This window comes from Lepeophtheirus salmonis, chromosome 3 (genome assembly GCF_016086655.4).
Source record: "Lepeophtheirus salmonis chromosome 3, UVic_Lsal_1.4, whole genome shotgun sequence".
Lineage (NCBI taxonomy): Eukaryota > Metazoa > Arthropoda > Copepoda > Siphonostomatoida > Caligidae > Lepeophtheirus > Lepeophtheirus salmonis.
The window spans coordinates 29,517,726-29,534,977 of record NC_052133.2 but is presented as its reverse complement, the minus strand read 5'-3'; the positions used below and the strand labels follow the sequence as shown (position 1 = coordinate 29,534,977).

Genomic DNA, 17,252 nt, shown 5'->3' with positions numbered 1-17,252 from the left:
AAGGTTACAAGCTGATTATTTAGTTCTGATGTGATTCTCCTCAACATGGGTTTCTGTCTTGAGTAAGATTTTATTGACCACTTTACTTATACCTATACATCTCTATATTCTTAGTCTGTAGGAATAAAAATAGTATAAGTATGTATATTTGTTTTGTTTAATGGGTTATACAGGCAAAGAGATCAACATAAAATTTGGGAATTTGGAAATCTTTTAATGTAGCAACATGTATTGGTTTTTGACCTTTATATTATTTTTTACTAATGAACCAAAAAATTAATTAGATTAAAAATGATAGATTGGCTAATTAGAAATGAGTGTTGTTAACTGATTAGTAGTTTTTTTAAGAACCAAGTAGTTTCTTAACTTATTGGTGTATTATTAAATTTGCGTCATCTTACGGATATTTATGTTTTTTTAGTTTCCTCATGCCCTCCTCTAAATCTAATAAACCCATCTTTGTAGATTCGAATACCTCTAGAAAAGCCGTTTCAGGCCAAAATTTCTTTCCGGAAAAAATCATCAACTTTTTATATATACAAATATTGTTCATCAAGTATCATTAGTTTCTACCAATATTTGATTCGGGGCCTTTTATGTCCTCAAAACGGGCTACAATGAAAAATTAAATAATTAAATTGTAAAATTTCTTAACAGTAACTACGCTTGAGTGACTTTGATATTAATAAGTGTTGGATTCGAGTTATTGCTATCAAGTTTGGTTGGGTTTGAGTAATTGAATATTTAGTATAATTGAATTCGATGTCTTTGATCATTGTGTCAAGTGGAGTTAAACTAAAGGCATCAGATAAAGGAAAATATTTTTCATTGAATTAATGGAGTCAAAATTCTAGAATTAAGTCAGCTTGACGCTTACGTCAATAATGTAGTCAAAAAACTAAGCAAAGAAAAAATATCCCCCCTTCCCCCAAAAAAATGATAACGTAATTTTTATGAGGGGTTACAGAATAAAAATGCAGAAACAACTGGAGATAAGATTGATCTTTACCTCGTATATTTCGAGTTTAGATTATACGAGTTCGATTTTGTGTATTTGTTCAAATAATATTTCGGTGTAGTTCGATTAATTTTCAAAAAAATTGTCGACTTTGAGTAAATTTAAGTTTTTTTAAAGTTCCATTAATACTCTAAGCAACAATGCTATTAATTATAAGGTAATACCCTATTTGATACCTTATGATTATAAAATAACTCATTTAAAGCATTTTTTTGAAGACAATTTTGAATATATATTCAAAAAATAAAAGTTTTATTTTTACTTGAAAATTATTCGTAGTTACTAGTAACATTAGATATGATTACCTGGATTTCCCTAAAGTAATTTCAAATCAAAAGTTCCCTTTTTCCTCCATTTCCCTTTACATCTTGTATGTTACAAGGAATCAACCATATTTCATTAAAGATCTTTAATTATATTCACAATTTACCAATTTTCCTTTCTGTTTTCAAATAATATCTCATAAAAACAGATCCGTTATATTCTAATGGAAAAATAGTTACTTTTTGTACAGCAAGCAGAGACTCTTTTTTCCTGTTGTAGTTTTAATAAATAAATACTATGAATGCTGTTATCTTAGTTTTAATGTTAATTATTACTTCACTCATAATTGATGGTTTTTGTAACGATACTTTACTTTTCTTTAGAATCACACAACTTATTTAAGATTCGAAAGAAATTAATATGATTTTTAGAGATGCTAGGAAAATATATTTTCCATAAGTTGTATTGTGTTTAACTTCATTTAAAAGTAAAGAATCCATTAATTAAAATAATTATAAATATTGAAGTAGGCAGGTTAGATCAAATTAAATTCAAAACTCTAAAGATTATAAAATATTTAAAATATAGAGTACCATAAAATTCAAATTTTTTTTTAAATGACACTAATTCCAAATATTCATTTGAAGTTAAGTATAAAAATAATGAAACTCTATGAGAAAAATTTTAAAGCGCCCTCTCTGTGAGTACAAAGTCTTTTTAAATGTCGCTGATTAAAATTAACAATAAATGTTATCTGTCAAATGATTCTTTCAAAATAAAATCGAATAAATATTTGTCAAAATATATGTATGATATGATAAATAAAAAAGTAAATCGGGAGGCAATGACTGGGATTTATGGAAATATAAAAAAAGGAAGAAAGAAAAGAAAATTTATAGATTTATTTTGTTGTTGTTGTTGAGCACATCGAAGAAGCTCTTTCTTGTGTGTCTCCCTCTTCAGAGACAACGAACCCGGCGAAAAATGTTAGATAACTTTACTCCTAACATATCTGGGAAGCTTTATATTTCCTTAGTTATAACTCGGTGTCTATATAGATATATTCATTATGGTGTGTCAAACGGGCCCTGATAAAAAGAATCACCGCTTTTGTTTCTTTTAAAAATAAAGTATAAAAAACACACACACAACATAAAATGTAAGCCGCTTTCTCTTTTCGCGTGCGCTCGAAACTACTTCCATGAGTGCGCTCAAAAAAGGCCCCCTTGCACGCTCTTTTTTACTTCGTCGTTGTAGTTGTTGTATTTGTTGTTATTATAAGAGGCAGCTCCGGCGCGGAAAAAAAATTTGTGCTCATCTTCAAGAAGAAAAAAATATTAGTAATTTTTACGTATGGTATGTGAATGTTTGACAAGTTATTCCAGGGAATAATAATTTTACTATTTTGGAAATGAAGTAGTGATATTTAAAATAAGGAATTATTTTGATTTTTCGTGGATTTTAAATCGTTTTGCCTTGATATTATTTACAGGCATAATATCTACATATATATTTAGAGGGAGTCAATCATCGATAGTCTGTTATAAATGATGGCATCCGTGCCTGGAAATCTCCTTCACCCCTCCTTAATGCCAACATTAGCGGGTCTCATACCCCTTAACCAAGGCTCTGGAGCACTCTCTGTCCTCCATAGCCTTCAACAAAATCGGTTATTATTTCAAACCCCTGTCGTAGCGGCAGCAGCACCCGGACCAAGTCACCATCCACCCCCACAAGTACCTCCAGAAGTGACCCTTGGAAATGGACTTTTTACTTCCTCCGGACCTATCGAGATTCCTTCATCCTCCTCTAATCATCATCATCATATTATGAGCATGAGTCCGCCCGCACGATCCTTGTCATCCTCGTCGAGTCCTCCGGTTGGAGTAGACTCGGGGATCCTTTTCTCTACAGAGGAATCTACTGAGCTCATCAAGGAACTGCAAAAAGAAAAGGAGAGTTTAGAGTCGATCTCAGCTGAGAACAAAAATCATACACTCAAGCTCATTGACCAAGGTATGAGGCATTCTTTATCTTTTTAACGACTCCGTCCATTATTATTTATTAAAAGGTGGGAGAATTTGAACAAAGAGAGGCTTTTTATTTACTTATAATTTTGTTTTTCTTATTCACTGTGACTGAAATATAGGACTGACATCCATATATTTTTATATTTAGATACACAATTAATATCCTTGACAAGGAGCACAATTTCTTTAATTATCCCAGGTGTAGAAAAATATGCATTTTTACAAAAAAATTTTAGTCATTTATTATATTAAAAAAAACCTCATAAACATTCTAAAATATTTTTTTTTTTAGAATAAATATTTCAATGCTATACAGGAATTTAATTAAAAGTTTTCACAAACAGAGAATTTTTTTATATGTTATATAATGTATTTGATAAAAAATCAAAAGGTATTTTTTTCTATATTTTTGATAATGATTACACAAGAACTTTGAGGGAAGGAATAAATATGTAACGGAAACATAAAAGACACAGATTTCAAATACATTTCAAAAAATATATATTTCTTACTTTTATGGATCCTTTCAAGTTTAAAAATATAAAAGGCTCCAAATCAAATAATGACAGAAACAAAAATTACATGAAATCTTTAGGCTATATTTTTAATACAAAAAAATGGCTGTTTTTTCAAAGTAAGATATTTTGGTCTCTAACAGCCTCCTTATTTTTTTTTTTTTTTTTAATGACACATTTGATTACCTTGTAAAAGAGAAAAAAGTCAGAAAGAAATAAGTATAGTATTTACTTGACAGATTTCAGACTGATCGGCCTGCCTGTTTGCAAGTGTACTCCAAATAACGTGACTAGGATGAATGTATAGACGGTTTTTATTCGTGTAGAGATAATAACTATGTACTTGGATCTATGTTGTTCGGTATCCTGGCACTATAGTAGTACAGAGAGACTGACGCATTTAAAACAATACTAAACTTATGTTGTTTGGTATAGCGTAACTATATTGGTACAAAGAAATCCGAGGCTTTATAAACGGTAATATACTAAATTGATATTGAACCGATTCTTTCAGCGGGATAAACGTCAAGCACAAAATTTCCTATAAATGACGCAACCCCTCCAAGGTTCGGAGCTAGAAAATAGTACTTTGTAAGACAAATATTGAAAAAAATTAAGGTTTCTTCAAATTTCTGAGATTTTACATGCAGAAAATCTAAGGATGCACCTGTAAGTGCATATGGATTGCCTTTAACAACATATTTATTTTATATTTTTAGTCAAAAAAAGTATCGGAATATACAAATTACAAATACTAACTTTGTTACCCAAACCAGTACAAGAAATATTGTTATCGTGACAGTACTATATTATACTGATATTAGAAACAGTACTTGCAGTGCCAACAAGTCATACAAAATAGGCCTACCAATCAAGTTTATCAGCCTCTCTCTCCACAAAATTATCCGATATAAAAAATTTCCTGTATAAAGAAAAGTCCTCAAATTTCTGAACTAACCCCCAGCCCTAAACAAAAATCCCACAGACGCTCCTATAAGGTGTGACGTATTGGTCCTAATTTTTTCGATCCAGTCCAGTCTAGAACCCATACTTAAATATAACAAAATAATATTAATTTATTTGTAAAAAAAAACATAATTGACGTCCCGAGGGATCGAGTTTTCCTTTTTTTTTTTTTTAAGTGCTGAAAGTCAGACTTGTCTAGACCGGACTGAGCTACACTGTAGTCCTAGATAAGGACCGACACAGCACTGCCTATATGTACATGTAAATTGCTCAAAAAAGACATTTTGTTTAACATTTTTAGTTGCAAACATTATCGAAAGACTGATATCTAAATGGGTACCAGTACGAAAATATTGCTATTGTGTCAAGAATAACTTCCATGTTGGTAATTTCTTCACGTGAATCATATTGGAGAAGGATTCATATTACAACTACATATTGAAGAAATAAAAATAATATTTTGGAAGGATTCCAAAAAGAAAATATATATATATATGTCTTTTAAAAGTATCAACTATAAATATAATTGACACTTTCTTAAAAAGAAAAAGACGATGATCAAAGAAGTGACGAAAAGACAAGCATTTTTTCACTTTTTTAAAAGCTTTCTTAATGCAAAAAATAATTCTATAATTGCACTTATTAAGATATATTAATTCGTTTTTTTTTTTTTTTTTTCTTGACTCGATGAGCCGTGACAACACAGTTTCATCACCTGTGTGAAATGATAATGAGTTGAAAATGATTGTAATGTGGAATTAAATTAGGAGGGGGGAATTCCAGAGATTATATAAATTCCAACTTAAATTTATTGAACTACTCTACATGTATTTTCATATATTGTATTCATTGACCCTGGCCTCTTTTGGAGAACAGGGCATTGCTCAAATACCAATTTTTACACACAAAATATACATATTATATGTAGCAGAAAATAGAAATATAATTTTTCTGTAATTTTTTCGTGCCGTTAAAACAAACTATTGTGATTTTTCTCAAAATTGACTCTAGATTACATATTTGTTATTCTTCGATGAACTATTATTGTCAATGTCTATTAACTAAACAAATTCTGATTAATCTTTTGAAGGCATTGGAAGTTGCACTTAAACTAGGAGCAAAAGTTTACAAGGAAAGAATTATAAATAAATATTTTGTATATTATATCAGAGCAAAATTAAGTTTCATGAATAAAATAAAGGTTTTAAACAATAGTTTATATACAAACTCATCCCAGATATTTGAATAAAAACCTATAGTTGATCAAGATAAGTATTTGAAATATTGGGACTGAGGTCACATTTGTCGGCAAATTTACTTGAAAATTATCTTGAATTGTACATATGAATGTTGAAAAAGAGCTCATTTTATGTATTTGCCTCTATCATTAATCACAGTTGAGCAGGTAGTTCCTTTGTATACTTTTCATTGTCTCCTACATAGAGGCAATCAGAGAGTCCTTGATGGCAAGAGAAGTTCGATTTGTTTTAGACTCAACTTAGCCCCAGACAAAAAATAATCCATTAGATTAAGAGCGGGACAACTGCGGGGTCATATTTATTTCCCAATGAATTCATAAGGCTTTTAGAGACATAAAGATATGGGATTATCAATCTCCAGAAGAGCCTTACCATCTTTTGCAAGGTGTGTATTTGGACAAACAACTACCTCATCATAAGAAAATCATCGGTGCACGCAAGCGCTGTAAATATATGCTATTTTGTCCTTTCCTTGATTTTTGTTCAAGATTGATTTATAGCTAATTTACAAAAAAATTATATTGATCGGTTTTGGATTTCCAGAGAGATTGACACCTACCGATTTTCATCCTTATCTACTTGACAAACCTTGAATTAAGTATTTTTTAATCCCCGCGTTCAGCTTCTTGTCAGATAATCCCCATTAATTAGCTTCTTTTCTTTTTTGCATTTAAAATAATTGTGTGAATTTTCTTCTTTCAATATTTTTTTCTTAGAGTTTTGTTTTTAGAATGAATAAATGTTTTGTTCAAGAGTAATTAGTCAACAAGACAGTCGATTAATCAGCACTAAAAGAATAGCAAAATAAACCTTATTCTACATACATTTGAAGGAAATTGATGTTGTCATCGAAGAAAATAAAGACTGTTTTGAAGGATAGAAACGACTTAACTTTACATAGATAGAATGGATTTTGAGGGCCATGGGAAATCTAAAGATGAGACTACGGAGATAATGAAAGAGTTGAAGCTTATTCCTTGATAGTGAATCATTTACTGACTATTACTTGTAAAGAATTATGCATTAATGGGGTTCTGTTCTCAAAGTAACTTTGTAGGCAGGAAATTAAAGGGATGGGAAAAAATGGATTAGACCAAGTAAAAGTTAATCGATATTTCAAACTCTTTGAATAATGTACTTTATAAATGTTTAGATGTTGCGTTGTAACTTGTACACATAAGCCAATGATACAAGTTGCTACCAAAAAATGAGATAAATAGTTTTAATTAAGGAATATAATAATTTAGTAGAAGTTGTGATCTGGATAATACAATAATTGAATATTTCATGATTAATATTAGGTTAATTTTTGGTGAAACAACTGGAAAAGTAGAACATAGTTTTACTTTACCTGTTACTCTACTTAAAATTAACCTAAACTGTATTTTTGACATTTTTTATTTATCAGTATTAAGTAGTATATCATAAAGTTCAAATGCCCACAGTTATATGGACTACTCGTAAATACATTAAATATAAGTAATGTTCATAAATAAAAATAAGACGATTGTGTCAATGTATGTATAGTTGGTAGTTTATGATATAAATCCCATTATGTAAATCTGTAGTCAGAATTTCCTGACTTTTTTGGAATTAAAATCCTTGGGAATTTCTAAGAGCAAAAATCAATTAAATTGACAGATTTTTTAGGTTTTTCTAATCAAAATTTTGTGTTTTAGGTCAAAACTCAAGTAGTTGAGTTAAACTGACGAATGCTGCAATTAAAATAAAGTTTACTAAGGCATTTAAATTTTAACTTGTACAATCTCATTATACAAGTCCAAGAAATATCATATGGTTTCAGATTATGTAGTTATGTGATTACTAGTGATACCTAGAGAGGTTAGCCAGGACTCCGAATAACTTGCTTATTGCTTACATCTATTTAAATTGTAACAATATAGTTGAATTGTAAAAAGGATAATCAATAATGACGGGATCTATTTATACTTTCCAAGAAACCAATATCCATAAATTCCATTCCTATTCAACTGTAATAACTTATGATAATGTAAATAGCCCCATCACAAGTAATCTCCAGTGCAAATCCCTCCATGCACAAATTTCACATAAACTAGCTACTATTTTAGATAAAATAACCATATGACATTACTAAAAATACATCCTCGGAAGTCGAATTAATTTTTCTAGGAATATACTTACCCATCACGAAATATAATATATGCCATTGATTATATCTCTGGTTTTTTCTCTTTAATCAATTATATTTAAAATTAACTTCATTGAAAGAAATGACAAAATTAATTATTGTTTTAACAAATTTAATTTCTTTTTTTTTTACCTACATATTATATAATTATATTTTCTTAATATTTATTAAGTTATCTTCTGTATGAAGAAAAGAGAGAGAAGGAAAAACAATCCATTTGAAATTTTTTCTTCTTCATTTAAAAAATAAAGTTTTAATTTTTACTTTTATAGTAATAATATCTCAGTATAAATCTTATCAATTTAATTAAAAGTAATTAATTTGTGTTTTAAAATCTTTTTATTTGATCTTGTACAAGGTTAGATTGTATGTAGACAAGTATAATACATATAACAAATGTATTTTTCCGTGAAACAAAAGCATACACTTTTTACCAAAAAAAAAAAAAAAATACGATCAAAAACTCCACAGTTCAGAATAGTAACGATGGAGAAGGAAACAATGACATGGGCAAGAATTACTCCAATGGACCTCCTGAACTCTACTCTTAGTCCAATAAGGACTTACAATTATTTTTAGTATTGTGTCAGTCCTTAATTATTCCATCCAGTCTTAGGGTAATACTAAAACTGATTTAAAAAAGAAGAAATAAAGTTGATAGACAACTTTATAAGTTTTAGAACTGAATTGGACTGGACAAAAACTGAACTGAACACAGCACTAATCATGTTCCCGCAACATATTGTTTATGAGTTCACCCGAATATTCAATCTGTTTTTGAATATAATTTGAATGTCGTAGATAAGGAAGTTAAAATATTATAATGACAATAGCTAAGGAAAAGAAAATTCATTTTTCCGATTACCAATTTCAAAAAATATGCAATGATTTCCATCACTACTTATATAGTTATGACATATATATATATAATTTCCATGAAATATAAACATAAAAAAGTTTATAATTTTGATCGAAAACTCCAAACGTTGCTCCTTTCTTTCATTTATTCATTAAGGTTTTTACTTTCTCATATATATTTATTATCTGTGAATACCAGTTAAGTATCTTGAATATGTATGTACGAACATTACGAAAGCTTTTTGTTAGTTTGTTCTTTGTACCATATTTATTTAAATTATTATGGGTTTTTTCGTTGTTGTTATTCATCTCAGCCATTTGCATACTTAGAATATACCATCTATAAACAAATCTGTTCATCCTTTCTACATATTCGACTTAAAGAAACTGAATAATAAGAGATTTAAGTAATCATATTGCAAATTGATTTAACCAAACAAATAAAATTTTGTTTTGTATATGTTCCATATTTACAATTATGTGTAAGATTGACTTCCCAGACATTTAATCATATCAACTCATATTGTTATTGCTCAGATTTTAGTTTAAGATGAAGGGGTGCACAACAAAGGGGGTCCATGGATGGCAACTCCTACTCTAATAACAAAAACCATACTACTTTAGGTGCTACTCTAAATGATATTAAAATATTGTTTAATCTTATTGACTGGGGATGGCTGTAGTGCTCCCAAAATTTAAAAGACCCGTTATAAATCTTAAGTACACGTCCGAAGAGAATGTAAAAGTCGTCTCACAGAAGATACTTTGCTAAATGAAGTCATCATAGATATCAGCTAGTGACGTCAACATCAATATCCTAACCAATTTTATCATATAAGAATAATAAATACATAATCAGACATTTTCCATGAAACATTTCGTTGGTATATACCCAAAATATATGCAAGTAGAGAGCAATGCAATGTTTGCTTTGAGGTAGCATGCATTGTACAGCGTTTTTACAGCTATATGTTTGCGTTATTAAGCAATGAGTGTATTCTTATTTTAGTACTATTACCTGACTTTTTATGTTCGGCAATTAACTGTTAGTAATTATGTATTTAAGTAGGTAGTAGTTTTTTGCTGGGGATTTTAACACTAGAAAATAGGTATTATGAAGTAGTTCCATATTTTAAAAATTTACTATCAAGCCATGGTCATAAACAAATTGTTCAGTAAGGCAGAAGAAGCTAAGAAGCTCTTGTTTAATTATGCCACTGTCTATTTAAATCTATCAAATCATTTCCTACAAAAATAGTTGGTTTCGTGAAAATAACAGATTTATAATATAATGTTCACATCAAATTATAATAATCTCTTCTTATAAATAAGTTTTTATTATATGAAATAAGTTTTTTGTTTTGTTTTTTCAAACAAAAATTAACTTAACTGCAAATTTAATAAAGATTTTATTTTATGTATCAAATACTTATATCCAATACAATTGTATTGCTGAGAGATAATTTATCAAATAAAAAAAAACACATAACCCTATTAACAGAAGAAGTAAACTTAGGAAAACACATCCGCTTTGAATGTGTTTCTAAAATCCACCTTTTGCTACATATACAACAAACTAATATTTTTCTCCATAAACAATTCACTCAAGAGAAAGATTTATTCATTCAGACGTTTTTTCACCATGAGTATGTGAAAATTGTCGAAATCCTCGCGAGTGTAAATTTTGAAAAAATGTATATGTTGGTAACATTCAACTTATGAGTGCTTATATAAATTATTTCCCCTATTTTGATAATTAAAACGTATTAGCGATCAAGGCGCTATATGTAAAGATTTAAAGCAACGTGGCGAAATGGGACTGTTAGCTTGAGTAGATTCCGTGTCTTAATGGTATATTTTTCCCCACTCAAGAATTCACTTTTTTTAAACTATAGATGACGTCACTGTATAATTTTCAGTCATTTTTCCTTTAGGAAGTATGCAAATGTTTCTTTATTTTAATATGATTAATATTCAAAATATATTCAACGCTACCTGCTTTTTTTATCATTTGCATATAGCTAGTTAAACTCTTCATTTTAATGCATAATTTGGATTCAAGACATATGAATCTTAAAACCTACAAATAAACATGTAAATGGTTTCGTATATTAATGATTAATCTCTAATGTGGGAATTAAGAAGAATTTCCTTTCAGAAAGGCAAAACGTTGCCTTTTAATAATTAGTTTGCCTTTAAAGCAATCATATGACGATATATGAGATTTTTTTTCAATGGTTCGATTATCTTCTGTGTACACTTTGTTTGTTAGTTTTAAAGAGAGGAGTAGTCGTAGGAGTTAACAAATGAAAATGAAATCTCACACGAAAGTCTCTTTGAAACATCAACCATTTTAAAAGATGATTCGTTTAACTTTTATGTGCTGTTGTTTCTCTGTTACTTATACACCCCAGACAATGAAATTTCCTTATAGTATCTTCTTTGTATTATCCTTATGCTCCAACCTCTATGTAAATTCTTAATTCATACACATTATGTGCCACATATTTCGGGGGAAAGTACTTTATTAGTTTCTAAGCTATTAACAAATTCTGGAATTAATTATCAAAGTTTCAAAGAATGTTTTTTATGCGTTCTTATTATTTATCTATCCGAACGAGGAATATGTAAAAGGGAGAAGGAGGGGAAATGGAAGATGTCTTATTCTGTATGGAAAATGTCTACCAGATAATAATTTATTAATATTCTATTCTCTACAATCCACAAAATTTTATATTCTTTTCTCCTACTACTATTTAAAAAAACATCATGGTAAAAAAGTATTGAATTTGCTCACTGAGGCTTAAAGTAGTATTATATAATTTATCATAACTACTTGGGTCCGATATAGTTTATATATTGCTAAAATATTCATTTTAATATTGGGGCGGCTAAAAACCTTATTGAAGAACGTCTGTCAGGATTTAAAGGGAAGTAAGGAAGGATCAAAGGAATTATACCCAAATAGTGTGACTCCTAATTTATATAATCTAGTTCAGTCCAGTCTTAGGACGGATCCTATCAGTCCTTGGAACCGGTTCTGAAGACTGACAGTCAGAAGAAAATACAAACATGTTATCCGATAACCGACATTGCGATGATCTCTATATTCACAAGAAGTATTTGCTGAATACCAGTTAATTTGGGATCTTATTTATGGACTTTTTTAGAACAAAGACTGAGAGATGAAAATTATTATGTGCTTACAAATTAGAAAAAAAATTGACTAACTCAAATTATCCTCTGATTGATATTTATCATTCGCTAGCCAAATTTATTATGCTGTGCTTTAAAAAGTCAGAGATTAAATTATTTATTTAAATTAGTGTACTCATATTTTCATTTTCAAGGAAGGCCTTTAAAATGTTTGTTTTGTTATTTTCTGTCCTCAGTGTTTCTTTTTAAAAGATATTTTCTATGTAGGGAGTTTTTCAGGGTCATACTTCAAGGGGCGTCCATATTGAATCTAAAAAGGAAAAACAAGTTATGTTACATACTATATAAAAATCATTTAAGAATTAAAACGTATCATTAGGCATCATCCAACTTCCTCCTCCCAACCAATAAAATAATGCACTATCATAGCTTAAAGACAGTTATCGTAACGCTCATGACTATTCTAAAAAACAAAGTTTATGTATTTTCTTCATATTTGTTTCCTAAGGAAATTGAAGGCTTTTTTATCTGCATTAATTAGACTGTAACATAGTGAATAAAATACATGCTTCAACAACGCCTCATTATGCTTCATACATAATACTGACGTCATGTATTGTATCTCTTGGTCCATTCATTAATGTTTCTGTAAAATCGAATAAATATTTTTTAGTAAGGGTTTATACACTCCTATCAACAAAAATTAAATATTAGGTAGATACCGGTTAAAGGTCAGAGAGAGTAGACTGTAGAAAACAAAACAATTTTTGTACGACCTCTGGTTGTGCTACACTTTGAAATATATATATCTCTGATGATAACTATACATAATATAAAAACAAAAGAGAAATACCCACCTATAAAATTATACCAGGTTCATGGGTTGAAAATAGATCTTCTTGCCTTGAAGTTTTCCTTCAGTCTGCAAGACTCTTTAAATATGTATATTCTCACTAAGTACATGTTCTTCCAATGTTCTTAACAATTGAAGGGTCAAAGTACTGATCTTCATGTGACCTTTAAGTAAGATTAAATAATATGGTCATCAATCCGTGAAGGGAAGAGATTTTCCTTTGTTTTTGAATATAAGCATGCATATGAATACAAATATAAGGTCAAATTTGTAGACAACAAGTACAAATCATGAAGATATCTTAATTACTCCTAATTAGTACAGTAAAGAGGAGGGGGCCCTGCAATTTACGTAACTAATAATTATACATACATACAAACTTATAAAGATATATATGGAATGAGCTTGGCATAAAAGGATACTAATACTAGTAGGAATATGGTTCTTGAGATCGGTACTTTTTCTATAGATACATTTTTGAAGGTCTTAATTTCAATTCCCATCCTCAAAATTTAGGTCTAGTTGACAAGACCAAGATCAAAGAACTTTTATATTATTTGTGTCTCAGTTCAGTCTTGATCCCTTATTCCCTTAGTCTCAGGTAATATTGTATTGAGTACAACCAAGCCCGGTTTTATCTTGACCTAGGGCTAGAATAAATACGCAATACCTTTTTTTTTTTTTAATTTGAATTTATAACTATGGAAAGAGTGAATTACGGTTTTCCTAAAGAATAACTTTTTTTTAATCATCCAAGTCAGTCACATTAATATATTTTTTATTTAAATGTCATTTATATTTTTACCAGAATTTTATTTCAAATATCTTTATATTTATTTTAGAAAAAAGAGATTTCTATATATTTTTACATAATCTTTTTTAAGAAAACGTCAATTTCTTTTTTTTTTTTTTTAAATCTAACCCTGTGTGAGGGCAGAGAAAATGTATCCCATTCCTAGAAATGTACAATCCTAAACATTTTTTAGCGTGCGAGTTATTTTGTTGTTGTTAACATATGTAAGCATTGTTTATTTTTATTTTTCAAAGTCGTTATAATTTTTCTTTAATTATTGAGAGATACGATCTAAGTATAAAGTGTACCCACGAGAAAGTATGGTCATGATTGACGAAAAACAACAGTGACGATTTAATAGGGAGATATACCTAAGTGTAAGTCTATGTAGGACTCAAAGAAGAATTGAGAATCGACAACAGAGTCATTCTTACCTAGATCCTTGCTAGATATGGAGTGGGACTTCAGCTAATCTAATAAAGCGTCATCACAGTTAAGCTGACCTCCTCCAAAACATTATTCAAATTGTCCGGGTTTAAAGTTTCTTTATTTTTACAAACCGAAAAGGTTTTAGATCTACAACTCTGCCAATCCCCTTCTAAAACCGGGCCTTATCACAACACTAATATTTAGCTGTGTAGATACACTTGTACAACCAACACATGATATAACAGGTTTAACATCTCTAGAGTCATCCCTTACGTATTTATTAAAGTATGCATTTGATACAAATAAGATTTTTCTTTCATTTACAAAGGAGTGGCTAGATTTGAAATATGAGTATCATTTATTTGTTACGTGAATGTTTTAGAAAATGATAAATTATGGATTAAACTTTCCATTAATTTTTGACTATCCCCTTTTTTTCCTTTTCTTGTCAGATATAAAGTCCATCATGATGATTACCCCCTTTCTGTCCTTGATTTGCGTAAGAGTCTTGGTATGTAAATGTAGATAGTGTTGTCTACAGGGGGGGGTTTAATTTTTCAAATATGTAATGTTTCTCTAAAAATTTGCATTTTCTGCAAATAGCTATGGATTTTTGAAATTTTTGTCAACAACTATGGTTTTTTGGATTTTTTTTTAAATCTAATTTTTTGGAACAGCTGTGAATTTTTGAAAAAATTTATGAACAACTCTGAATTTTGGAATTTATTTGAGAATACCTATGAATTTTTGAAAAAAATTCCCAGAAATTTAATTTTTGATATTTTTTTGCCAAAAAAAATCAAAAAACCAAGTTCCCCCCCCACCTCAAAAAAAATCTAATTGATATATATAATCATACGAACAACTCTAATGGATAACCCATTTTATTAATTGGGTTCGTTAGTTGCACTTGGATTTTGATCATGTTTGTTTGCTTTTAACAGCATTGAATAACAAGTTTGAAAACTTATCAGATAATTTTTTAAGTGGGTTTTATTTCCTATGTGTAAGTATGTACCAACAGCATGATTTTTATGCCAATTCCTTGATTCTCATTTGTTGCTACTTCTAAGAACATCCACAAACTACTTTATGTAATCGTCCAGAGGTTTTTTTGTTCGGCAACCTGATACTATAAGTGTATCGGAATACCAGTGCATTTAAAATGGTACGATACTCAACTAATATTGGAACAGGTACTTCCAGTGTCATTACCCTATAAAAATAATATATGTTCGCCAATGACGTAACCCCTCTAATTTCTGATGTCAAAATTGTCCATTATACAAAAAAAACAAGAAACAAAATTGTATTTTACGAAAAAGTTATCAAATTTGTGAGATAGTACAAGCACCACCAAAAGCAAAAGCCCTGTGGACGCCCTTGTAAGCAGTGACTATGTAGCAAAAGGGCCAAGGAATCTGTGATGCCTCCTTGCCATGAATATTCTACCGGACGCCAAAAGTAAGAGAGCTGTCAAATTTTCATTAGAATAACCATATATTTCTTTTGCTTTGTTTTTTTAAAAACAAAACTGAAATTTGTTACATCAAAATTTATTCTCCAAAAAAAAATTGAAAAATATTAGTCAAACTAAAAGTAAGATTCATTATTGACAGAATAATGAAAAATATTAAAAAGGATTGTATAATTGAAAAAAGATCTGAAATTGATTTTTTTTTTAAATTACTAAGATCCGGAATATTCCTTTTAAAAAAAAATCATTTTGTAGAATATGAGGAATAAAGTTTACACATTTACTCTGCAAAAATAATGCCGTGCCTGTAAGTGTATATGAATTACCCTTCATTACATTTCTTAAATATGTATGTATATCAAAAAAAAGTATCAAAATATGATACCAACTTTGGTATTGGATCCGAAAATTAAATATTGGTATCGATATAATTCTAGGTCAGAGTTTAAAGTTACTTTTAAGGAATCAAAATATATACCTATAGTTAACGATAAAACTAATGAATTCTATCTCTACTTTGTATTTTGATATCTAACATTCAAAAAGCAATAAAAATCGAGAAGACAATCATTAGACCAGTTATTAGACTTGTAAATTAGTTAGGGTATGCTTATTTAATTGTGTAATGTGTTGACAACAGGAATAAACAAGAACCTTCCTTGTATTATATCCATTGTTTCCGTATATTTTCTACAGGTGCATGTAAATTAGTGTTGGATTCGAGTTGTAGCTATGGAGTTTGTTCAAGTTCAAGTTATTGAGTCGATTCGAGTTTTTGAGCATCGAGTCAAATTGAGTTGGAGTAGTAAAGGTATCTGCCAAAGGCAACTATTTTTTCATTGAATTGATATAATCTAATTTATTAAATAAAATATGTTTGAGTACCTCAATAATAAGGGAGACAGACAGACAATTATTATTCAAATAAATTATTGTTTTTTAAGAAAATATTGATTTGCATAATAGGACATATTTTGAAAAGTTGGATCCAGATAAATAATCACTAAAAACATTATGAACGACTCACGCACAGAACTAGTGATGAGTCAGTCCTTATTTAAAACTGAAGACTTCAGTCTTGTCCAGTGCAGTCTCGGTCCGGTTCAAGACAGTCCTGAAGATCAGTCCTAAAATTGATATAGTTCGGTCCTTGATGATGAAGTTTCTCAGCTAATTTTCTTCTTGTTCTTCTAGTACTGAACCAGTAAGAAGGGCCCAGAGGTTAAACATTTTATTTTATTCTTTTTGTTATAATTTATCGAAGAGTAGAAAATGCCCTCTCACTCGAACTTGACTTACTCAAACAAGTTTGAAAGGGTCTTTTTCATTTACAATTCTACTACTTCAATTTATCTTTTATTTCTTCATTCAATACAAAGTAGGTGTAGAAACAACTGGAGATGGGATTAATTCAATATTTCCAACTTTGATCCTTTAATAAAGTCGAGTTTTTTCTCGAGTTCG

General features: G+C 29.4%; 1 protein-coding gene across 3 annotated transcripts in view; it reads left to right on the top strand.

Annotated features, from left to right (window-relative positions):
- The first annotated feature begins 2,597 nt into the window (after positions 1 to 2,597).
- The window catches only part of LOC121114880 (protein quaking-B), an 80,836-nt gene continuing 66,181 nt past the window's right edge, over positions 2,598 to 17,252 (top strand). The window contains exon 1 of one of the 3 annotated variants that reach the window (XM_040708987.2): positions 2,598 to 3,298. In XM_040708987.2, coding sequence (XP_040564921.1) covers positions 2,830 to 3,298 — 469 coding nt within the window. In that variant the 5' untranslated portion in view covers positions 2,598 to 2,829. Of the gene's footprint in view, positions 3,299 to 8,477; positions 15,776 to 17,252 lie in introns of those variants that run through there. The other 2 variants (XR_011779365.1, XM_071887295.1) reach the window with 2 other exon arrangements.